Here is a 21564-nt window from a genome sequence, read left to right as displayed (position 1 = left end):
CTCTTAGGTCATGTCCTGTATAAACTTAGTTTGCATGGCGAGGTGCCCATTGTGCCTTGGCTTGCTCGTGCTCTTGTTTGTTGGTGGCCCTAACTGAGGTCCCTGGTTATGGTGTAGTCAGAGCCCTGGCTACTACTATTCCATAGCTGATGTGGCAGAAGGGCCAGCACTGCAGAAAACTCTGGGATATCTCTAAATATTTTTCTTATCTATATTAATATAAAATATATTTGTATATATAGTTAGAAAAATTTATAAAACTATCATATCAGATCTAGTTTCAAAATTTTCCTCCCAGTCGGGCATGGTGGCACATGCTCGTAATCCCCGTGCTTGGGAGGCAGAGACAGGAGGATTGCACTGGTTCAAAGCCAGTCTCTCTGGCTTAAGAGACCATTTCCAAATAAAAAAATATAAAGTAGGTCTGGGAGTGTAGCCCAGAGGTAGAAGGGTTTCCAGAAACCCCAGTACCACCCCCCCAAAAAAAAACAAAAAAAAACAACAAAAAAAACTCCCATTCTGTGGGGTTGTTTTCACTTTTTTTTTTTTTTTTGGTGGTACTGAGGATTGAACCTAGGGGCACTCTACATCTGAGCTACACCCCTAGCCCTATTTTTTATTCTTTATTTTGAAACAGGGTCACACTAAGTTTTGGAGAGCCTCACTAAGTAGCTGAAGCTGGCCACAAACCTGCGATCCTCCTGTCTCAGCCTTCCAACACTGGAATTACAGTGTGCACTACCATGCACAGCTCTTATCACTTTCTTGATGGTGTTTGCTTTTGTGTGTGTGTGGCAGAGTGGGGGTACTAGGGATTGAAACCACGGGGATTCTACCTCTGAACTATATCTCCAAACTTATTTTATTTTTCATTTGAAACAAAGTTGCTGAGGCTGGCCTCAAACCTGCAATTTTCCTGTTTCAGCCTCCTAAGTACTGAGATTATAGGCACTGGCCACCAATGCGTGGCTTGATTGTGTCTTTTTTTTTTCTTTCTTCTTTGGTACTGAAAGTTGAACCCAGAGATATTCTATCTTCAAGCTACAACCCCAGCTCTCTTTTATTTTTTATTTTGAAATGGCCTCCCAAGCTGGTTATTGTGGTGCATGATTGAAATCCCAGAACTTGGGAGGCTGAGATAGGAGGATCGTAGGTTTGAAGTGAGGCCCTTCACAATTTAGTGAGATCCTAAAAAATAAAAATCGGGTTGGGGAGCCAGGCGTGGTGGCTCATGCTTATAATCCCAGCATTCAGAAGGCTGAGACCGGAGGATCGCAGTTCGCGGACAACCTCAGCTACTTAGTGAGGCTCTCCGCAACTTAGTGAGGCCCTGTTTCAAAATAAAGAATAAAAAACGGGGCAGGGGGTGTAGCTCGGAGGTTGAATGCCCCTGGGTTCCATCCCCAGACTGGCAAAAAACAAAAAAATATCGTGCTGGGGGATATAATATAGAGGTAGAATGTCTCTGGGTTTATCCGTAGTACAAAGAGTGTGGGGGGGGGGGGTGGGAGGGAAAGAGAGAGAAAGAAAAAAAGAAGAAAGAAGGAAGGAAGAAACAAGCCCTCCCTAAATTGCTGAGGCTGGCCTTTAACCTGCCCTTCTTCTGTCTCAGCCTCTCAAGTACTAGAATTACACGCATGTGCTACCATGCCTGGCTTTTTTTTTTCATTTTTGTTTGTTTTTTTTGTATGTATAACTGGGATTGAACCCAGAGTCATTTTACCTCCAAACTATGCACACAACCTTCTTTAAATTTTTTGTTTTGAAAAGGGTCTTGCTAGGTTGCTGAGAGTCTTATTACTTTGCTGATGCTGTCCTTGAAACTGCCATCCTCCTGTTTTCTAACCCTTGCACTTTTTATGTTTTATTTTGAAATAGGATCTCCATAAATTGCTGAGATTCTCACTAAATTACTGAGGCTGGCCTCAAACTTGTGATCCTCCTGCCAAGTCCTGCCATTACAGGTGTCAGCCACTGCTCTTGGTGCAAGTTTTAAATTTTGAGGCAATTTGGCCTTTTTCACCATTCTTTTCATTTGCTGTTTGTACTTCCAGTGTCATATTTTAAAAATCGCTACCTAATTTATTTATTTATTTATATTTTTGGCGGATCTGGGGATGGAACCCAGAGGCATTTGACCTCCAAGCTACACCCTCTGCCCAATATTTATTCTTTATTTTGAAACAGGGCCTCACTAAGTAGCTGAGGCTGTCCGCCAACCACGATCCTCCGGTCTCAGCCTCCCAAATGCTGGGATTTTAAGTGTGCGCCACCACGCCTGGCTCGCTACCTAATTTAAATTCACAAATATTTAAGACTATGTTTTCTTCTCAGAGCTATATAGTTTTAGTACTTTACTTGGGAGGTGGAGATTGGAGTATTGCAGGTTTGAGGCCAGCCTCAATAATTTAGCTAGGACCTTAGCAACTTAGTAAGACCCTGTTTCAAAATAAAAAAAATAAAATAGGGCTGGGGGTGTAGCTCAGAGGTAGAACATCCCTGGTTCAGTCTCCAATACTCCCAAACAGAAACAATCACAGTTATAAGTACTGTTTAAGTAATTGTTTTCTTGTACCATTTAAGAGTAAGTTGCCAACATGATAACTTTTTTTTTTTTTTTTTTTTGGTGGTACTGGGGTTCCTGGAAGCCCTTCTACCTCTGGGCTACACTCCCAGACCTATTTTATACCTTTTTTATTTTTTGGAAACAGGGTCTCTTAAGCCAGCGTGGCTGGCTTCAAACCTGCGTGATCCTCCTGTCTCCGCCTCCCAAGCACGGGGATTACAAGCGTGCGCCACCACACCTGGCCACATGATGACCATTTTTGTGCATATTTCCCACAAACAAAAATATTTTCTTACACAACCACAATATAGCCAGCAAAATCAGAAAATTAACACTGATTACCACATCATCAATATTATCTGTCATCCTCACATCTCATTCAAGTTTTGTTCATCTCATTCAAGTTTTATAGCAAAAAGATTCATCCCAGAATTACACATTGCAATTAGTTATTATGGTTCTTTAGTCTTCTTTAATCTGAAATGTTTCCCTGGTCTTTCCTTGACTTTAATGACCTTCACATTTTATAAAGATTGTAGATGAATTATGTTGTAGAATGTCAACTGCAGTTTGGTATTTCCTCATTATTAGTCACTGTATTGTTGTATCCCTAGCAGTGCATCCTATTAGGGGCCACAATTTCACCATTGCTTGGGATATTAACTTTGATTGCTTGGTAAAGGTTGTATTTGCCAGGCTCTTGCTTCCTTCCCTCTGCTACTCCCTACCCCCTACCCAAGTAGAAACTCTTCATTCCTATCCCACTCAGCATCAGATTGCCTACCTCTTGAGTATTGTGACTGTTGTTTGTGTGTGTGCGTGTGTGTGCACGTGCACATGGTGTGTATGTGCTTGGGTTTGAACCCAAGGCCTTGGACATGCTAAGTGTGAACTCTACCGCTGACCTTTACTTTTAGCCCTGAGTATTGTATGTTTGTCCCCTTGGCCTCCAACATGCTGCGTCAAGCCTCTGCCCTGGGCCACAGCCCGCCTGCCTTTACTTGCTTCAGTACCACACCAGGCTGTCCTGGCGAGGCCCCTTTCTTTTCTGCTCAAGTTCTGACATCTTGTGCTGTACTGTTCACAAGCGTGGAACCCTCATGTACTCATACTCTGATGCCCAGCCCTTGGTGATCCCATCCTGTGTTCTCAGTCCTGTTTAATGAGTTCTTTTCTTCCCTCTCTGCCTTCCTTTTTGTACATATGTAAGATGTACAAAAGGAGGTTTTGATTCACAGATATATAATTAAGTAATTGCTACAGACAAGCAAATTTACATCTCCATCTCATACAGTTACTTTTCTTTTTTTGTATGGTATTTTAAAAATAGTTTCTTAGCAAATTACCAATATACAATACAATAATATTAATATAATTCTCCTGTCATATATTACTTAATAGCTTTTGGAATGACTTGTGTAGGAAGGGACTTCACATTTTATTTTGTAAGGCAGTGAATTTTTGTTGAAGTAGGAGTCAGTATTTGCCAGGTATGGTGGCACTCACCTGTAATCTCAAGTTTGAGGTTAGTTTTGGCAGATTGGTGAAGCCCTCAGCAACTTAGTGAGACTAACTAGGTTTCAAAATAAAAATAAAAGCCAGTTGTGGTGGTGCACACTTGCAATCCCAGTGCTTGGGAGGCTGAGACAGGAGGATTATGCAGTTTCAAAGCCATCCTCCGCTACTTAGTGAAGCTCACAGCAACTTAGTGAGACTCTGTTTCCAAATAAAGTATGAGAAAGGTCTCGGAGTAAAGCTCAGAGGTAGAAAAGCCTCTGGGTTCCACCCCCAGTACCTAAATAAATAAATAAATAAATAAATAAATAAATAAATAAAATAGGGCTGGAGTTGTAGCTCAGAGGTAGAATGCTCCTGTACTCAATCACCAATACCAAAAAAAAAAAAAAAAAGTATTTTATAAGAAGGAAAAACCCTAAATTGTCTAAAAGCTTACATTTTATAGAATTATTGGTAGAGTTCCAAAAGGACTCCTTTGGCCAACATTAAACATTAAAATACTTCATTTGATTGATTTTTGTTTGAATCTTTTTTTTTTTTTTTTTTTTATGCGGGTCTGGGGATGGAACCCAGGGGCATTTGACCTCTGAGCTATACCCCCTGTCCTATTTTTTATTTTTTATTTTGAAACTGGGTCTCACTGATTTGCAGAGGGCCTCACTAAGTAGCTGAGGCTGTCTGCGAACAGCAATCCTCCAGTTTCAGCCTCCCAAATGCTGGGATTACAAGCGTGCGCCATATTCCTGGCTCTTTTATTTGAATTTTAATGTACCTTGGATAATGAGCTGCTCCTAACTGAGGAAATTAGGAAACAACAATTTACATATGAAAAATAACATTCATTTTTTTTTTTTTTTTTTTTTTTTTAGCTCTTCCACCAAAGCCACCCAAACCAATGACTTCAGCAGTTACGAATGGAATGAAGGACAGTTCCATTTCTCTTCAGGATGCAGAATGGTACTGGGGAGATATTTCCAGGTAACTAGAGTATGACTACAATTGCAGTTTTTAATTTAATTTAATTTTATGTATTTATTTTGGTACTGGGGGTGGAACCCAGGGGCTTTCTACTTCTGGGCTATACTCCCAGACCTATTTTATACTTTATTTGGAAACAGGGTTGCACTAAGTTGCTGAGAGCCTCACCAAGTAGGTGATGCTCGCTTCGAATCTGTGCGATCCTCCTGTCTCAGCCTCCCAAGTGCGGGGATTACAAGCGTGTGCCACCATGCCTGGCCTTATTCTTTATTTTGAAATGGAGTCTCACTGAGTAATTGAGGCTAGCCACGAACCTCAGTCCTCCTGTCTCAGCCTCCTGAATGCTGGGATTACAAGTGTGAGCCACCACACCTGGCTTCCTTAGGAGCTTTTGATGTAGATATTTCACATACTTCACTTTGAGAAACAGGACTCTAGGTCAGATTTATTTTTTGGGTTAAAATATGATTTTGGATAATTTGAATCAAGGGGAATATACATGTGTTTGTATATATACTCACACATATATTTCTTAATTTGAATATTACATTTTATTTAATTTTATTTTTCTCTCATAAACTTTAATGATTTCTATGTATTATTATTATTTTTTTAGTACTAAGGATTGAGCCCAGAGGCTGGCTTTCTTTCTTTCTTTCTCTTTTTCTTTTTCTTTCTCTCCCTCCCTTCCTCCCTCCCTCCCTTCCTTCCTTCCTTTCTTTCTTTTCTGGTGGTACTGAGGGCAGAACCCAGGGGCTTTTCTACCTCCGGGCTATACTCTCAGACCTATTTTATACTTTATTTGGAAACAGAGTCTCACTAAGTTGCTGAGAGCCTCACTAAGTAGCTGAGGTTGGCTTCGAACCTGTGCGATCCTCCTGTCACAGCCTCCCAAGCGCGGAGATTACAAGCGTGTGCCACCACGCCCGGCTTGTTTTATTTATTTATTTATTTTTAGAAATTCCTTTGTAATTTCCAGTACATGGGAGATGAGAGAGGAGGATCACAGGTTTGCAGCCAGCCTCAGCAATTTAGTGAAGTCCTCTGCAATTTAGTGAGACCCTGTTTATTTTTTTATTATTTTATTTATTTATTTATTTATTTATTTATTTATTTATTTATTTTTGGTGGTACTGGGAATGGAACCCAGGGGCCTTCTACCTCCGGGCTACACTCCCACTCCCAGACCTATTTTATATTTTATTTCGAAACAGGGTCTCTTAAACCAGCTGAGGCTAGCTTCGAACCTGCGCGATCCTCCTGTCTCAGCCTCCCAAGCACGGGGATTACAAGCGTGTGCCACCACGCCCAGCTGAGATCCTGTTTATAAATAAAAAATAATAAATAGGGTTGGGGATGTAGCTCAGAGGTACAATGACCTTATTTCAATATCTAGTACCACATAAAAGAAGAAAGAAAGGGAAGGGAAGGGAGAAATGAAAGAAGGAAGAAGAGAGGGAAGAAAGAAAGGAAAGAAGGAATGAATTAATGAATAAATAAATAAGTAAATAAATAAATAAATAAATTCCTGTTCATTTCTGCCAAATCAGGTTCCAGGTTAATGCTGTATTCCTTGGCCTTTCCTCTCTCTATTCTCTCCCACTTACTGTGGGATAATGACGTGGTATTTAGTTCATTTTTTTTAAACCCTTACCAGTTTATCTATTTGTAAGTTCATTTTATTGGCATCAAGTACATATATATAATTGTGCAACTATCACTACCATCTATCTACATATCTTTGTCATTTTTTCCAAAAGGAATTCTGTACATTTTGAATGTTAACTCCGGTTTCTCCCCTCCCTCAGTCCTTAGCAACCACTAGTCTGTTTTCTGTTTCTATGAATTCAACTACTTTATGTACTGCATATAAGTGGAATCCAATAATATTTGTCCACTTATGGCTGGGTTATTTTACTTATATTACATTTTAAACATTTACTCATGTTATTGACAGTATTTGATTCCTTTCAAAGGTGGACTAATATCCTATTATATCTATATATCACATCTTTGTTTTTCCATTCATCTGGACATGTGGTTTTGATGAACATTTGGATTGTTTTTAGCTTTTGGCTATTGTGAATAATGCTGCTACAAACATTGATATATAAATATCTGAGTCTTTTCAGTTATTTTGGGTATAAGTAGACTTGATGGGTCGTTTAATTTTTTGAAGGGGATTTAGTGTATTTTACATTAAAATTGACCAAAACATTTTATTTATTTATTTTTTTTGGTGGTACTGGGGTTCCTGGAAACCCTTCTACCTCCAGGCTACACTCCCAGACCTATTTTTTATACTTTTTTATTTGGAAACAGGGTCTTTTAAGTCAGCGCGGCTGGCTTCAAACCTGCGCGATCCTCCTGTCTCCACCTCCCAAGCGCGGGGATTACAAGCGTGCGCCACCACACCTGGCACATTTTAATTTTTGTATTGGACAAAAAAGGTATCTATTAAATATGAATGCCATTTATATATATGTTTTTAAGATCACATGGCTCGACTGTAATTCAAGTCTTTTATGTCTTGCCTTTGAGTGTAATGATGTTGTTCCTTAAAGTCATAAACTAACTCTACAGAAGGAATTTGTTTTCAGTATACATTCAAATTAGAGAATGTCATATTGAAAGACTGTGAACTTAAGTGAATGTGCCCTTCTCTGTTCAGCAACAGCTGCCACTCTTGCTTAAATATGACCTTCTTTTTAAACAGCTGCTGGTTTTCCTTGAAACTCTACAAGTTCAGACCTGCCTATGAAAGCCCTAAAGGCTTAATGGAAGCATTAACCTCTCTGGATAACTGATATATGGATTTCTTAGATTACATAACGAAACAGCCAGGTCATATCTAGGGAGAGAAACTGAATGTTTTCAGAAGGCCTCCGTGGTTCTGTAACCTTAGACATATACACCTTCCAGCTAGTTTTAGTAATAACATGTGAAGGCAACAGTGGGTTTTTTTTCCTTCATTTTTCTTATAATTCTGTTTTTTAGGGAGGAGGTAAATGACAAATTACGGGATATGCCAGATGGTACCTTCTTGGTCCGAGATGCCTCAACAAAAATGCAGGGAGATTATACTTTGACTTTGAGGTAAGTATTTTTTAGCCTTTTGGTTACTGCCCTCCCAGTGTTATTTTTTTATATTTTTATTTACTGGGAATTGAATCCAGGGATATTCTACCTCCAAGCTATACCCCCAGCCCTGTTTATTTTTTGTTTTGGAACAGGACCTCATTAGGTTGCTAAGAATTTCCCTACTTGCTGAGGCTGTTCTCAAATTTGATATCCTCCTGTCCCAGCCTCCCAAGTACTAGGATTACTGGCGTGTGCCACCACATCTGGCTTTTTACTTAATTTAGATACATAATTTTTAATTGTTTGGCTTTTTTCTTTTTTGAAAATACCATTTCTAATTAGGAGTGGTGGTGCACGCTTGTAATCCCAGCATTTGGGAGGCTGAGACCAGAGGATCGCGGTTTGTGGACAGCCTCAGCTACTTATTTGGGCCCTCCACAACTTAGTGAGACTCTGTTTCAAAATAAAGAATAAAATATAGGACAGGGGGTGTAGCTTGGAGGTCGAATGTCCCTGGGTTTCATCCCCAATACTGCAAAAAAATATATATATCATTTTTGTTCATCAGATTTTGTATGTGTATGTGGTACCTGGGGATTGAACCCAGGGACATTTTACCTTCAAGTTGCACCCTTAGCTCTTTATATTTTTTAAATGTTGAAATAGGAGTTGAGAGTGATGGTACACACTTAAAATCCCAGTACTTGGGAGGCTGAGACAGGAGGATTACAAGTTCCAAGCCAACCTCAGCAATTTAGTAAGGCTTTGAGCAACCTAGTGAGACCCTGTTTCTAAATAAGAAATAAAGTGAGACTGGGAGTATGGTTTGGAGTTCAATACAAGTGTGCCTCTGGGTTAAATCCTCAGTTCAAATAAATAAGTATTGAAACAGGGTCTTGCTAATTTGCTGAGTGTCTCACTAAGTTGCCAAGGCTGGCCTTGAACCTGTGATCCTTCTGTCTCAGTCTCTCAAGTATTGGGATTATAGGTATTTGTCACATATTTATTCTGTGTGTGTGTGTGTGTGTGTGTGTGTGTGTGTGTGAGGTCTCTGACAGAATTTAAATTAGAAAATTCATTCAGCCAGGCATGGTGGCACATGCTTGTAATCCCAGCATTTGGGAGGCTGAGACAGGAGGATTGGGGTTCACCTACAGCCTCTGCTACTTAATGAGGCTCTTTGCAACTCAGTGAAAACTTGTTTCAAAATAAAGATTAAAAAATACAGATGTGGGGGTAGCTTGGATATAGAATGCCCCTGGTTTCCATCCCTAGTACCGCCAAAAAAAAAAAAAAAAAAAAAGAAAAGAAAATTTAGTCAGAAAATAAAAGATAAAATTTACTTATTTTTCTTAAATGACTTTGTGGGCTAAATCTGTTGATGCTGAATGCTGTGTAGATATGTTGATCTTTAATGACCAAGGTATTTTATGGGCAAAAGAAATAGGTGTGAAAATATGATGGTATATATACTGTGCGTGTGTGTGTGTGTGTGTGTGTGTGTGTGTGTGTGTGTGTGTGTATTGAACACAGGTACATTTTACCTCTGAGTTACGCCACTAGCCCTATTTTATTTTATTTTTTATTTGGAAACAGTCTCTAAGTTGCTGGGAGCCTTGCTAAATTGCTGAGACAGGCTTTGATCCTGTGATCATCCTATCTCAGCTTCCAAAGTATTAGTATTACAGGTGTGTACCACCATGCCCTGCTTATATAAAGTCTTTCACCAGCATCATTCTATATGCCTTTTCACTGCCTCCAGCCTTATAAGACAGTAAGAGTTGTTTATTATGTAAACCAAACTTTCATATGTATGAAAGTAGTACTTCAATATAATTTTTTGGGGAAAAAACTTATGTTGTTGTCTTGTTCACAGGAAGGGAGGCAATAATAAGTTAATAAAGATCTATCATCGGGATGGTAAATATGGCTTTTCTGATCCTCTGACATTTAATTCTGTGGTGGAGCTCATTAACCACTATCATCATGAATCTCTTGCTCAGTACAATCCCAAGCTTGACGTGAAACTTATGTATCCAGTGTCCAGATACCAACAGGTATGATTTTAGAAGTTCTTTGTGTGTGTGTGTGTGTGTGTGTGTGTGTGTGTGTGTGTGTGTTACTAGAGATTGAACCAATGGGCATTCTATATCTGAGCATGTATTTATTTTTAAATGTATTTATATATATATTTATATATTGGTACTGGGGATTGAACTCAGGGGCATTCTACCTCTGAGCTACACTCCCAGCCCTATTTTATTTTTATTTTGAAACAGGGTCTCGCTAGGTTGATGAGAGTCTCACTACTTACTGAGGCTGTTCTTGAACCCAAGATCCTCCTGTCTCAGCTTCCCAAGTACTGGGATTATAGGCATGTACCACCATGCCTGGTTTGAGCATGTATTTATTTCTATATAAAATATTTCTGTTTGTGCTTCCCACTTATACCTAATTTCTTAATTTTTAAAATATTACCTTTTTTTTTTTTGGTAGAGGTGATGGAACCCAGAGACATTCTACCTCTGGACTACACCCCAGCCCTGTTTTATTTTTTGTTTGGAAACAGGGTCTCTCTAGGTTAATGAGACTCTCACTACTTGCTGAGGCTTGTCCTCAAACTTACCATCCTTCTGTTTTAGTCTCCCAAGTACTGGGATTATAGGCATGTGCTACCACGCTTGGCTTATTTTTGTGATTTAAAAGCTGATCTTTGGGGGCGAGTGGGCGGGGGTGGGTGGGGCACCCTTAGACAACCCCCCCTCACCCGGAAGGGCCTGGAGGTCTGGGCCGCATGGCCCCGACCCTGGGCGGGTGGGCGGACATGGACGGGGCACCCTTAGGTGACCCCCCCCCACCCGGAAGGGCTTAGAGGTCCGGGCCACATGGCCCCGACTCTTGGCAGGTGGGCAGGCGCGGGCAGGGCACCATTAGGCGACCCCCTCCCACCCAGAAAGAAAAAAAATTTTTTTTCAGCACTACCAGTGCCTGATCCCACATCCTCCCGAAACCACAATACTCTCTTCCCCTATTAAAAAAAAAAAGGGAAAAGAAAAAAAAAATATCTGAGAGGGGTTAAGATGGCCGCGGCAGCAGCTAGAATATTGGAGATGCAGACAAAACATATCCATCTGAACTGGAACTTTTGGAAAAATTCCCCGTGAAGGAGGACTGCTGCTTCTCTACATCGTTAAGAATCCTGTACATCACCTGTAAGGAGAGAGTCTAAGGGAGACCTAGGAGGAAGGCGGTGGCGGCAGCAGTGGCCGAGATGTCGGTGGAGACTTGTATTTGGGAGAGGCAGACATCTGATCCAACCCACCCTGATCCTCTGAAGAAATTACACCAAAGTTCGAATGCTACTGTCGCATATGCTTAGGAACACTGGACATTATGCGGTATGGGAAAAGAGCTTGGGAAAGATTTGAAATGGTGGAGGCTGTCACATTTGCAGCGATAAGTACTCAGGGGAGGCAGAGATCTGATGTAATACACCTGGAACTTTTGAAGAAATTACCTCAGAGGCAGAATACTACCACCACGCACCCTTGGGAACGTGGGACAACCTGCTGGGTGAAGAGGGTGCTCGGATTGGAGCCTGCCAAGGGGTTAGGCCGGTCTTGGGGTCAGTGAGGCCGGGATTGGAGCCTGCCATGAGGCAAGGCCAGTGCTGGGGCCTCCGAGGCCGGGATTGGAGCCTGCCAAGGGGTTAGGCCAGTGCCGGGGCCAACACGGTTGGGATCGGAGCCTGCCGTGAGGCAAGGCCGGCGCTGGGGCCTCCAAGGCCAGAATTGGAGCCTGCCGAGGGGTTAGGCCGGTGCCGGGGTCAGCAAGACCGGGAACGGAGCCAGCCATGAGGCAAGGCCGGTGCTGGGGCCTCCGAGGCCGGGATCGGAGCCAGCTGATGCGTTAGGCCAGTGCCGGAGCCAGCGAGGCTGGGATCAGAGCCTGCTGTGAGGCAAGGCCGGTGCTGAGGTCTCTTGAGGCCAGGATCAGAGCCTGCCGAGGGGTTAGGCCAGTGCCGAGGCCATCGAGTCCGGGATCAGAGCCTGCTGTGAGGCAAGGCCGGTACTGGGGCCTCCAAAGCCTGGATAGGAGCCTGCCAAGGGGTTAGGCCGGTGCCAGGGCCAGTGAAGCCAGGATCGGAGCCTGCCTTGAGGTATGGCCGGTACTGGGGCCTCCGAGGACAGGATTGGAGCCTGCCGAGGGGTGAGGTCAGTGCCGGGGCCAACGAGGCTGGGATTGGAGCCTGCCGTGAGGCAAGGCTGCTACTGAGGCCTCCGAGGCAGGAATTGGCTCCAGCCGAGGGGTTAGGCCGGTGCCAGGGCCAGCAAGGTCGGGATCGGAGCCTGCCGTGTGGCAAGACCGGTGCTGGGACCTATGAGGCCGGGATCGGACTCCGCCGAGGGGTAAGGCTGGTGCCGGGGCCAGCGAGGCCGGGATCGGAAACTGCTGTGAGGCAAGGACAGAGCTGGGACTTGGAAGACCAGGATAGGAGCCTGCCAAGGGGTTAGGCCGGTGCCAGGGTCAGCGAGGCTGGGATCGGAGCCTGTCAAGTGGCTAGGTTGGTGCTGGGGCCTCTGAGGCTGGGAGCGGAGCCAGCCGAGGGGTTAGTTCGGTACGGGGGCCAGCAAGGCCAGGATTGGGGCCTCTCATGAGGCAAGGCCGGTGCTGGAGCCAGTGAGGTCGGGATCAGAGTCCTCCAGGTGGCCAGGCCACTACTGGGGCCGCCAAGAGTGGGATTGGAACTTGCAAAGCGGCATGCACAGAGAAATAGCACAGAAAATAAAATGCAGATGCTTCCCCTAATTAGCCAGAACTAGGAGGAAAGGGGGTACAGGAGGAGGTCGAGTAGTAGAAAGGGCCCTATTGAGAAGCAATTAAGGTGACCAATCAGAGGGGAGGGGATGGGGGAGGATGGAATCTCTTTAAAACTCATTAGGTGCATAAACAATTATATCAAAGATAATCACCAATTAAGCATGGGATCGAGGGAGGAGGAGGGAATGGGATGGGGATTGGATGAGGGCTTATTGGATGATATGTGCTTGTATATCCTCTCAAGTCTTGTATTCCAAAGTGATGTATGATTACAAAAAAATAAAAAAAAATTATGAATGGGAAAAAAATTAAAAAAAAAAAAAAGCTTTTCTTATCCGGGCGTGGTGGCGCACACTTGCAATCCCCACGCTTGGGAGGTGGAGACAGGAGGATCGCGCTGGTTCGAAGCCAGCCGTGCTGGCTTAAGAGACCCTGTCTGGGAGTGTAGCCCGGAGATAGAAGGGTTTCCAGGAGCCCCAGCACCACCAAAATAAATAAATAAATAAATAAATAAATAAATAAATAAATAATAAAAGCTGATCTTACCAGAAAGCTGATACTAACTTTGCCAGTAGCTAGCTGTGTCGCTCTGATGATCTGCTCTTGCTGTCGATCTGATTGAGGTTTATACATACTCTAAGGATTCTATATGGCATTGGGAAGGACATAGAAAAAGCTTGCCACTCTATTTATTCTCTATGATGTCTTCATTAGAAAAAGTAAAAATGCTGAAGAAGCCCAAGTTTGAATTGGGAAAACTCATGGAGCTTCATGGGAAAGGTAGCAGTTCTGGAAAAGCTACTGGGGATGAGACAGGCTCTAAAGTCGAGCGACTGATGGATATGAACCACCAGTTCAAGAATCTGTTTAAAAGTCCAGATTTTTAATAGTGACAAATAAAAAGTCCTACTTGTGAAAAAAAGCTGATCTTAGTGTTAATGAAAGGATTTAATGCTTTTGCATGCTTGATATTAATACAGTGTGTTGATATTCTAAAGCTGAAATATAATTTAATAATAAATAGACATGGAAAAACATGTTTGAATTCTTAACATTCTTTATTCCTTTTCTTTGCCTGTGTAGGATCAATTGGTGAAAGAAGATAACATTGATGCAGTAGGTAAAAACCTTCAAGAGTATCACTCTCAGTATCAGGAAAAGAGCAAAGAGTATGATAGGCTCTATGAAGAATATACCAGAACATCCCAGGTCAGTATATCTTTGAGTTAATAGGTTAATTTTTAATTTTTTTTTTAGTTAAAAGGTTTATAATATTACAAATACATCAGATTTTCTTTCTTTTTTTTTTCTTTTTTTTTTTTTTTGGTGGTACTGGGGATGGAGCCCTTCTACCCCTGGGCTACACTCCCAGACCTATTTTATATTTTTATTTGTAAACAGGGTCTCTTAAGCAGAGCGGCTGGCTTCGAACTTGTGTGATCCTCCTGCCTCCGCCTCCCAAGCGTGGGGATTACAAGTGTGCGCCACCACGCCCGGCATCTACATCAGATTTTCTATAATTCACTTGATAACCTCCAGCTGTCTTAATATATTAAATAGCCTTTTTGAGATTTTTATAAAATCAGTTTTTTATTGGTTAAGCATATAATTTTCTATCAATATTAACTACTTAGAGCCCCCCGCCCTTTGTGGTACTGAGGGTAGAACCCAGGGGCTTTTCTACCTCCGGGCTATACTTCCAGACCTTTTTTATACTTTATTTGGAAACAGGGTCTCACTAAGTTGCTGAGAGCCTCACTAAGTAGCTTTGAACCTGTGGGATACTCCTGTTTCAGCCTCCCAGGCACTGGGATTATAAGTGTGCACCACCACGTCCATCTCCCCCCCTCTTTTTTTTTACAGCACTGTGGATTGAACACAGAAGGCCTCTGCCCACTCAGCCCTTTTAAATTTTTTTGAGACAGGATTATGTTGCTAAATTAACAAGGCTGGCTTTGCACTTGTGATCCTCCTGCTTGAGCCTCCAGAGTAGTTGGGAAAATACTTAGTAACAACTGGTTGTAACAAAATATAATGGAATAATAAAGACTTAAAGTAGTAATTTATTGTTTTTTCATGTATATGTAGGCAGTGGAGGGGTGTTAATGGCAATTCCACAGTCATTAGCCATCACAACCATATTCTAGTAAAAAGAAAGGAAGAAAAAGGAGAAAGAAGTTCTTTCTTCCTTGTCTCCTTGATTTACTTCCTCCCTCCCTTCCTTTTTTCCCCATAGGGCTTGAACCCATTGGCATTCTATCACTAAGTTGTACTCCCAGCCCTTTTTATTTTTATTTATTTTTATTTTCAAATAGGGTCTTAAGTTACCACAAAGTGGTCTTGAACCTGTCATCTTCCTCTCTCAGTTTTGCAAGTACTGGGATTATAGACATGCGTTACTATGCCTGACTGGCTTTTTTTTTTTTTTTTTTTTTTTTTGTGGTACTGAGGGTAGAACCTAGGGGCTTTTCTACCTCTGGGCTATACACCTGGGACCTGTTTTATATTTAATTTATCTATTTATTTATTTTTTGGTGGTACTGGGGATGGAACCCTTCTACCTCCAGACTACACTCCCAGACCTATTTTATATTTTTTATTTGGAAACAGGGTCTCTTAAATTAGCGAGGCTGGCTTCGAACCTGTGCAATCCTCCTGTCTCCGCCTCCCAAGCACGGGGATTACAAGCGTGTGCCACCACGCTCGGTGTCTGTTTTATATTTTATTTGGAAACAGGGTCTCACTAAGTTCCTAAGAGCCTCACTAAGTAGCTGAGGCTGGCTTCAAACCTGCACGATCCTCCTGTCTCAACCTCCCAAGTGCAGGGATTACAAGCATGTGCTACCATGCCTGACCTTTCTTTTAGTTTGTTAAGATGGGAATTTTGTTCATGGGTTTTAAAGCTTTCTTATTTATTTATTTATTTTTTTGTGGGTCTGGGGAAAGAACCTGGGGGCATTTGACCTTTGAACTACACCCCCTACCCTTGTTTTTATTCTTTAATTTGAAACAGGGTCTCACTAAGTTACAGAGGGCCTCACTAAGTAGCTGAGGCTGTCTGCAAACCATGATCCTCAGGTCTCAGCCTCCCGAATGCTGGGATTACAAGTGTACGCCACCATACCCGGATCCTAAAGCTTTCTTATTTTCTAAAATGAGCATTTAAAACTATTAGTGTTCTTTGAGCTGTGTTGTAGGAGTATCTTAGCAGTTTTGCTACAGTGTTTTTAATTCAGGTGTGTGTGTGTGTGTGTGTTTGTGTGTGTGTGTGCATGTTTGTGTGTGTGCATGCATATGTGTGCACATGAGGTACTGAGGATTGAACCCAGAGGTATTCTCCCTGTGACCTACACCCTCAGCCCTATTTTATTTTTTGTTTTGTAATAGAGTCTCCCTAGGTTGCTGTGAGACTCTCACTATGTTGCTGAGACTATCCTTGTACCTGTGATCTTTCTGTCTCAGACTCCCAAGTATTGGGATTACAGGCGTGTACCACCATGTCCAGTGGCTCATGTGTTATTTAACTTCTAAATATTTGGGCTCGGCGTTGTGGCACACACTTGTAATCCTAGTACTTGGGAGGCTGAGACAAGAGGCTCGCAGATTCAAAGCCAACCTCAGTAACTTAGTGAGGCTCTCAGCAATTTAATAAGACCGTGTGTCCAAATAAGAAATAAAATAGGTCTGGGGGTGTAGCTCAGAGGTAGAAGGCTCCTGAGTTCCAATCCCAGTACCATACACAAAAAATATATTAGGGACTTTTTTTTTTTTTTTTTTTGCAGTACTAGGGATGGAACCAAGGGGCATTCTACCTCTGAGATACACCCCCAGGCCTATTTTTTAATTCTTTATTTTGAAACAGGGTCTCACTGAGTTGCAAAGGGCCTCATTAAGTAGCTAAGGCTGACTTTGAACCTATGAAATCCTCTTGTCTCAGCCTCCCAAATGCTGGGATTACAAGTATGCACCACCATGCCCAGCTGGGACTTTTAAAAATTATTATTTATTTCCAATTTAATTTTCTGCTGTGAACATACTTATTTATTAAAGTTATAGTCTTTTTAAAGTTATTGATGTATAACCTAGCATATGCATATCTTGGTAAACTTTGTGTTCTGACACAGACTAAGTTTTCTGTAGTTGTTGGTATACTAATGCTACAGATATCAGTTAGGTCAGGGTGGTTGATAGTATCATTCAGATCTTTTTAAGATGACAGATATTTTTTGCTAATGATTTATCTGTTATTGAGAAGCAGTCTTAAAATTTCTAATTATGGTTGTAGATTTGTCTTTTACTCTATTTAGTTCTGTCAGCTTTTGGTTTATATATACTGAAACTGTCAATATTAGATGCTTGTAGCCAGGTGTAGTGGCGCATCCTTGTATTCCCAGCATTTGGGAGACTGAGACAGGAGGATCGCAGTTTGAAGACAGCCTCAGCTACTTAGTGAGGCCCTTTGCAACTCAGTGAGACCCTGTTTCAAAATAAAGACTAAAAAATAGGTCTGGGGGTGTCGCCTGGAAGTAGAATGCCCCTGGGTTCCATCCTCAGTTCTGCACACACACACACACACACACACACACACACACACACACACACACACAAAATAGGGCTGGGGGTGTAGCTTGGAGGTAGAATGTCCCTGGGTTTGGAACCCATTACTGCAAAAAATAAAAAAAGTAGATGCCTGCATATTTATAATAAGCTTATTCACTTATTAATATAAAATATCACTCTCTGATAATCCTGCCTTCTTGGGGTCAGCTCTATTGTTAAATATTTACCAGCTTTTTTATGCTGATTATTTTCATGATGTGTCTTTTATTTTTATTTTTGGCACTAGGGATTGAATTCAAGAGTGTTCTGCCACTAAGCTATACCTCCAGCCCCATTTTATTTTTTTGTTTTGACAAAGGTTCTCATAAGTTGCTGTTGGCCTCCCTAAGTTGCTAAGGCTGGCCTTGAACCTGTGATTCTCTTGTCTCATCCTCCCAAATATTAGGATTACAATTGTGTGCTGCCCTACCTAGCTTTTCTTTTTAAGTCTATTGTATCTTTATCTTTAGGATGCATCTCTTGTATACAGTTTATAGTTGGGGTTAGCTTTTTGAAAATTCCAACCTGGCCAGGCACAGTGGCATAAGCCCAGTAACCTGAAAGGCTGAGGCAAGAAAATTGCAAGTTTGAGACTCAACTTGGCAACTTAGTGAGACCCTGTATCAAAATAAAAAATAAAAAGGGCTGAGATATAGCTCATTGATAAAGCATACCTGTGTTCAATCCCCAGTACCTAAAGAAAAAAAAATCAGACCAGTCTTTGCCTTTTAGTTGAATATATGATCTATTTTTATTTTTTTATAATTATTGATATGGCTGGCTTATACTTAGTATTTTGTCATTTACGTTTTATTTGCTCCATCTGAATTTTTGTTCCTCTGTAGTTCTTCATTGTCTTTTTTTGGGTCAAACATTTTTATGATGTGAGGCTATAATGCACTAATAAAAAAAAAAAGTACATGGTGGTGCACCCTTGTAATCCCAGCATTTGTGAACCTGAGACAGGAGCATCACGGTTCGTGGACAGTGGAGGTGAGGGGAAGAGAAATAGTGTTCTAGTGATTAGCAGTACAGGAGATGTGATATATTAAGGTTAAAGGGAGGTTAAAGAGTTGATGTTGAGATATATGTTGTAGGCTTCCTCTGTTTCTCCTGTGAAGTAATCTAGATTGTGAATTCTTCCCAGAGAACAGGAAGAAAAGGTGTGCTCTGAGTCAGAGTTGGCACAGAGTGGGAATAGACTACATGTGGGGATATTTGTCATCTAGATTACTCATAACTAGGAAGAATAATGCTAGATTGGGATAACAGAGGGGAATTTGGTTTGTTGTAATGGTTAAGTGTAAAATCTAAGTGAAATGAGTTAGTGTGAATGGAAAGTGAGGAAAGAGCTCATACAAACAACTGCTTTAAGAAGCTTAACTGTTAGTCGGGCGTAGTGGCGCACGCTTGTAATCCCAGCATTCGGGAGGTGAGACCGGAGTATCCTGGTTTGGGGACAGCCTCAGCTACTTAGTGAGGCCCTCTGCAACTCAGTGAGACTCTGTGTCAAAATAAAGAATAAAAAATTGGGCAGGAGGTGTAGCTCGGTTGAATGCCTCTCTGGGTTCCATCTCCAGTATCACAAAAAAGAAAGAAAGAAAGAAAGAAAGAAAGAAAGAAAGAAAAGAAAGAAAGAAAGAAAGAAAGAAAGAAAGAAAGAAAGGAAGAGAGAGAAAAGGAAAGGAGCGGAGCTTAACTGTGACTCCAGGAGAACTTAGTATGAAAATTTTTTTCTCCCAAAGGGGTGTTATTAGAACTTGACTGTATGTGATGAGAAGGAACCATTAGACTGGAAGAGATGATGGAATAGGAAGGGCAGGTTAGTGCCTGAGAAAGGAAGAAGTGAGACCCAGAGCCCCTGTGGGTAAAGGAGGTGAAGACAGATAAAGGGGGCAGAGACATGTTGGGCTTACAGTTTTTTTTTTTCTCGAAGAAGAACAAAGCTAGAAGATGTATATTTTCTGATTTCAAACCATATAAAGCTACAATAATTGAAACAGTGTAGTACTGTTCTAAAGGCAGATATATAAACCATTGGAGTTAAATAAAAGCCTAGAGATAAATTCTTCCCTATATTGTCAAGTTATTTTTGACAAGGTTTCCACGAACATTTGGTGGAGGAAATAATTATCTTTTAACTAAATATTGTTGAAAAATAATAATTACATGAAAATGAATAATATTGGACCCTTACCTAACACATATACAAATATTAACTCAAAATAGATAAAAGACCTAAATATAAATCTTAAGACTATAAACTTTTAGAAGAAAATCTGGGTCATAAAACCTCACAACATTGAAATTGGCAGTGAGTTCTTGGATATGATTTCAATGGCACAGGCAACAGAAGAGTATACAAACTCCCTAACAGAGTTAAAAGTTACTGATAGAATGGGATAAAATATTTCCAAATGCTATATCTGAAGGTATATTAATATTCCAAATAGAAATCCTAAAAATTAGCAACAATAAAAGCAAACAATACAATTTAGAGATAGGTAAAAGGCTAACATAAATAATGAATCTCCACAGATAACCAATCTTAGTTGTCTGTTGGATGGAAAATCTTGTTTCTCTGGTTCTGGTGTGTGTTACCTATTTCTTCTTTATAGTTAATCTCTGAGTATTTTCTGTAGCGCTGGTTTTGAAGACATAAATTCCTTCAGTTTCTGTTTGTCGTGGAAGCTTCTTATTTCCCATCTAATTTGATAGAAAGTTTTGCTGGGTAGGAAATTTTTGGCTGGAAGTTGTTTTCTTTCAGAGTTTGGAATATGTTACTCCAAGCCCTTCTGGCTCTCATGACTTGGTTTGGGAAGTCTGGAGTGATTCTAATTGGTTTGCCTCTGAATGTCACTTGGCCCTTTGTTTTTGTTGCCTTTAAGATTCTCTGCTTGGCTTCCACATTGGTCATTTTGACAATTATGTGGCGTGGGGATCCTCTTCTCTGATCCTGTCTAAAGGGAGTTCTATAAGTTTCCTGGACCTGTGTATTGACCTCTTGCTCTACGTTTGGAAAATTTTCTGCTATTACTTCCTTGAAAAGATTGTTGATCCCTTTGGTTTCACCTTCTTTTCCCTCCTCTATTCCAATTATTCTTAGGTTAGCTCTCTTAAAATGGGCCCATATTTCTTCAATGTCAGTTTCCTGCTGTCAGATTTTTTTTTCTAGATTAGAAACTATGCGTTCATTTTTTGAATAATCATCTTCTAGGAGCGAGATTCTATTCTCCATGTGGTCTAATTGGTTGTTTGTACTTTGAATCGAGGCCTTTACTTCATTAATTGCATCCTTTATCTCTCTTTGACTCTCTGTGAATTCTTTTCAAAATACCTCTATTATTTCTACAGTTATTTTCCTGATTTGATCTTCTAGAAATCTCTGAATTTCTGTTTTATCAGGTTCTGATGTTGTGGGGTTGTGGGCATTCATTGCTTCATTGTTATTCCTCTTTCCCATGATTTTGGAAGTTTTGCCTTCTCTGGGTTCTTCCCTGGGTCATTACGACTTCACTTAAGGTGCTCTGGATCTCGAGTCTGTGGTATCTCAGTCACCACTACTTTACTGGGTTGTATCGCAGAGTCTCAGACCCTGGCAGTCAATCGAGGCTGCTTTAGACCATGGAGGGTGCCAGGTTGGGCGTTCTCCTATGGTGTGATATTTCTGCCACCGCCACTCCCCCACTGGGTCAAGTCCCTGTGCGTGCAGTACTGGGATTTCTCCTCTAGGGGCTGCAATTTGACTCACTGTTGTTGAGTGTGCAGATGGAGCTGTCGTGGACTTGGTGAATTCGCTGCTGCTGTCGCCGGTGGCAATATGGCGCTGCTGTCATGCCCTCGGCCGTGAGGCTGGCGTATTTCTTTTCTGTTTTTGAGCTCTCCTCTGAGTCCCTGCAGGGTGTGCTGAGCCCAGCCTCTGGGAGCTTTAGATGCTCCCTGCGTCGAGAAATCTGCCAAATTCCTCCCAGCTGATCCGCAGCGACTCACCTCGACTCGCT

General features: G+C 41.5%; 1 protein-coding gene across 6 annotated transcripts in view; it reads left to right on the top strand.

Moving 5' to 3' along the window:
- The window catches only part of LOC308260444 (phosphatidylinositol 3-kinase regulatory subunit gamma), a gene marked incomplete at both ends in the record, with an annotated part of 130052 nt that overhangs the window by 87500 nt on the left and 20988 nt on the right, over positions 1 to 21564 (top strand). For all 6 annotated transcript variants that reach the window (XM_080691755.1, XM_080691753.1, XM_080691752.1 and 3 more), the window contains 4 exons: positions 4954 to 5062; positions 8060 to 8158; positions 10020 to 10200; positions 14048 to 14173. In XM_080691755.1, the coding sequence (XP_080547881.1) occupies positions 4954 to 5062; positions 8060 to 8158; positions 10020 to 10200; positions 14048 to 14173 (515 nt within the window). The remainder of the gene's footprint in view (positions 1 to 4953; positions 5063 to 8059; positions 8159 to 10019; positions 10201 to 14047; positions 14174 to 21564) is intronic.

This window comes from Muscardinus avellanarius, assembly GCF_963383645.1.
Source record: "Muscardinus avellanarius genome assembly, chromosome: 3".
NCBI classification, from domain to species: domain Eukaryota; kingdom Metazoa; phylum Chordata; class Mammalia; order Rodentia; family Gliridae; genus Muscardinus; species Muscardinus avellanarius.
Note: the sequence above shows the minus strand (reverse complement) of the source record. Positions and strands in the feature narration are given on the sequence as shown.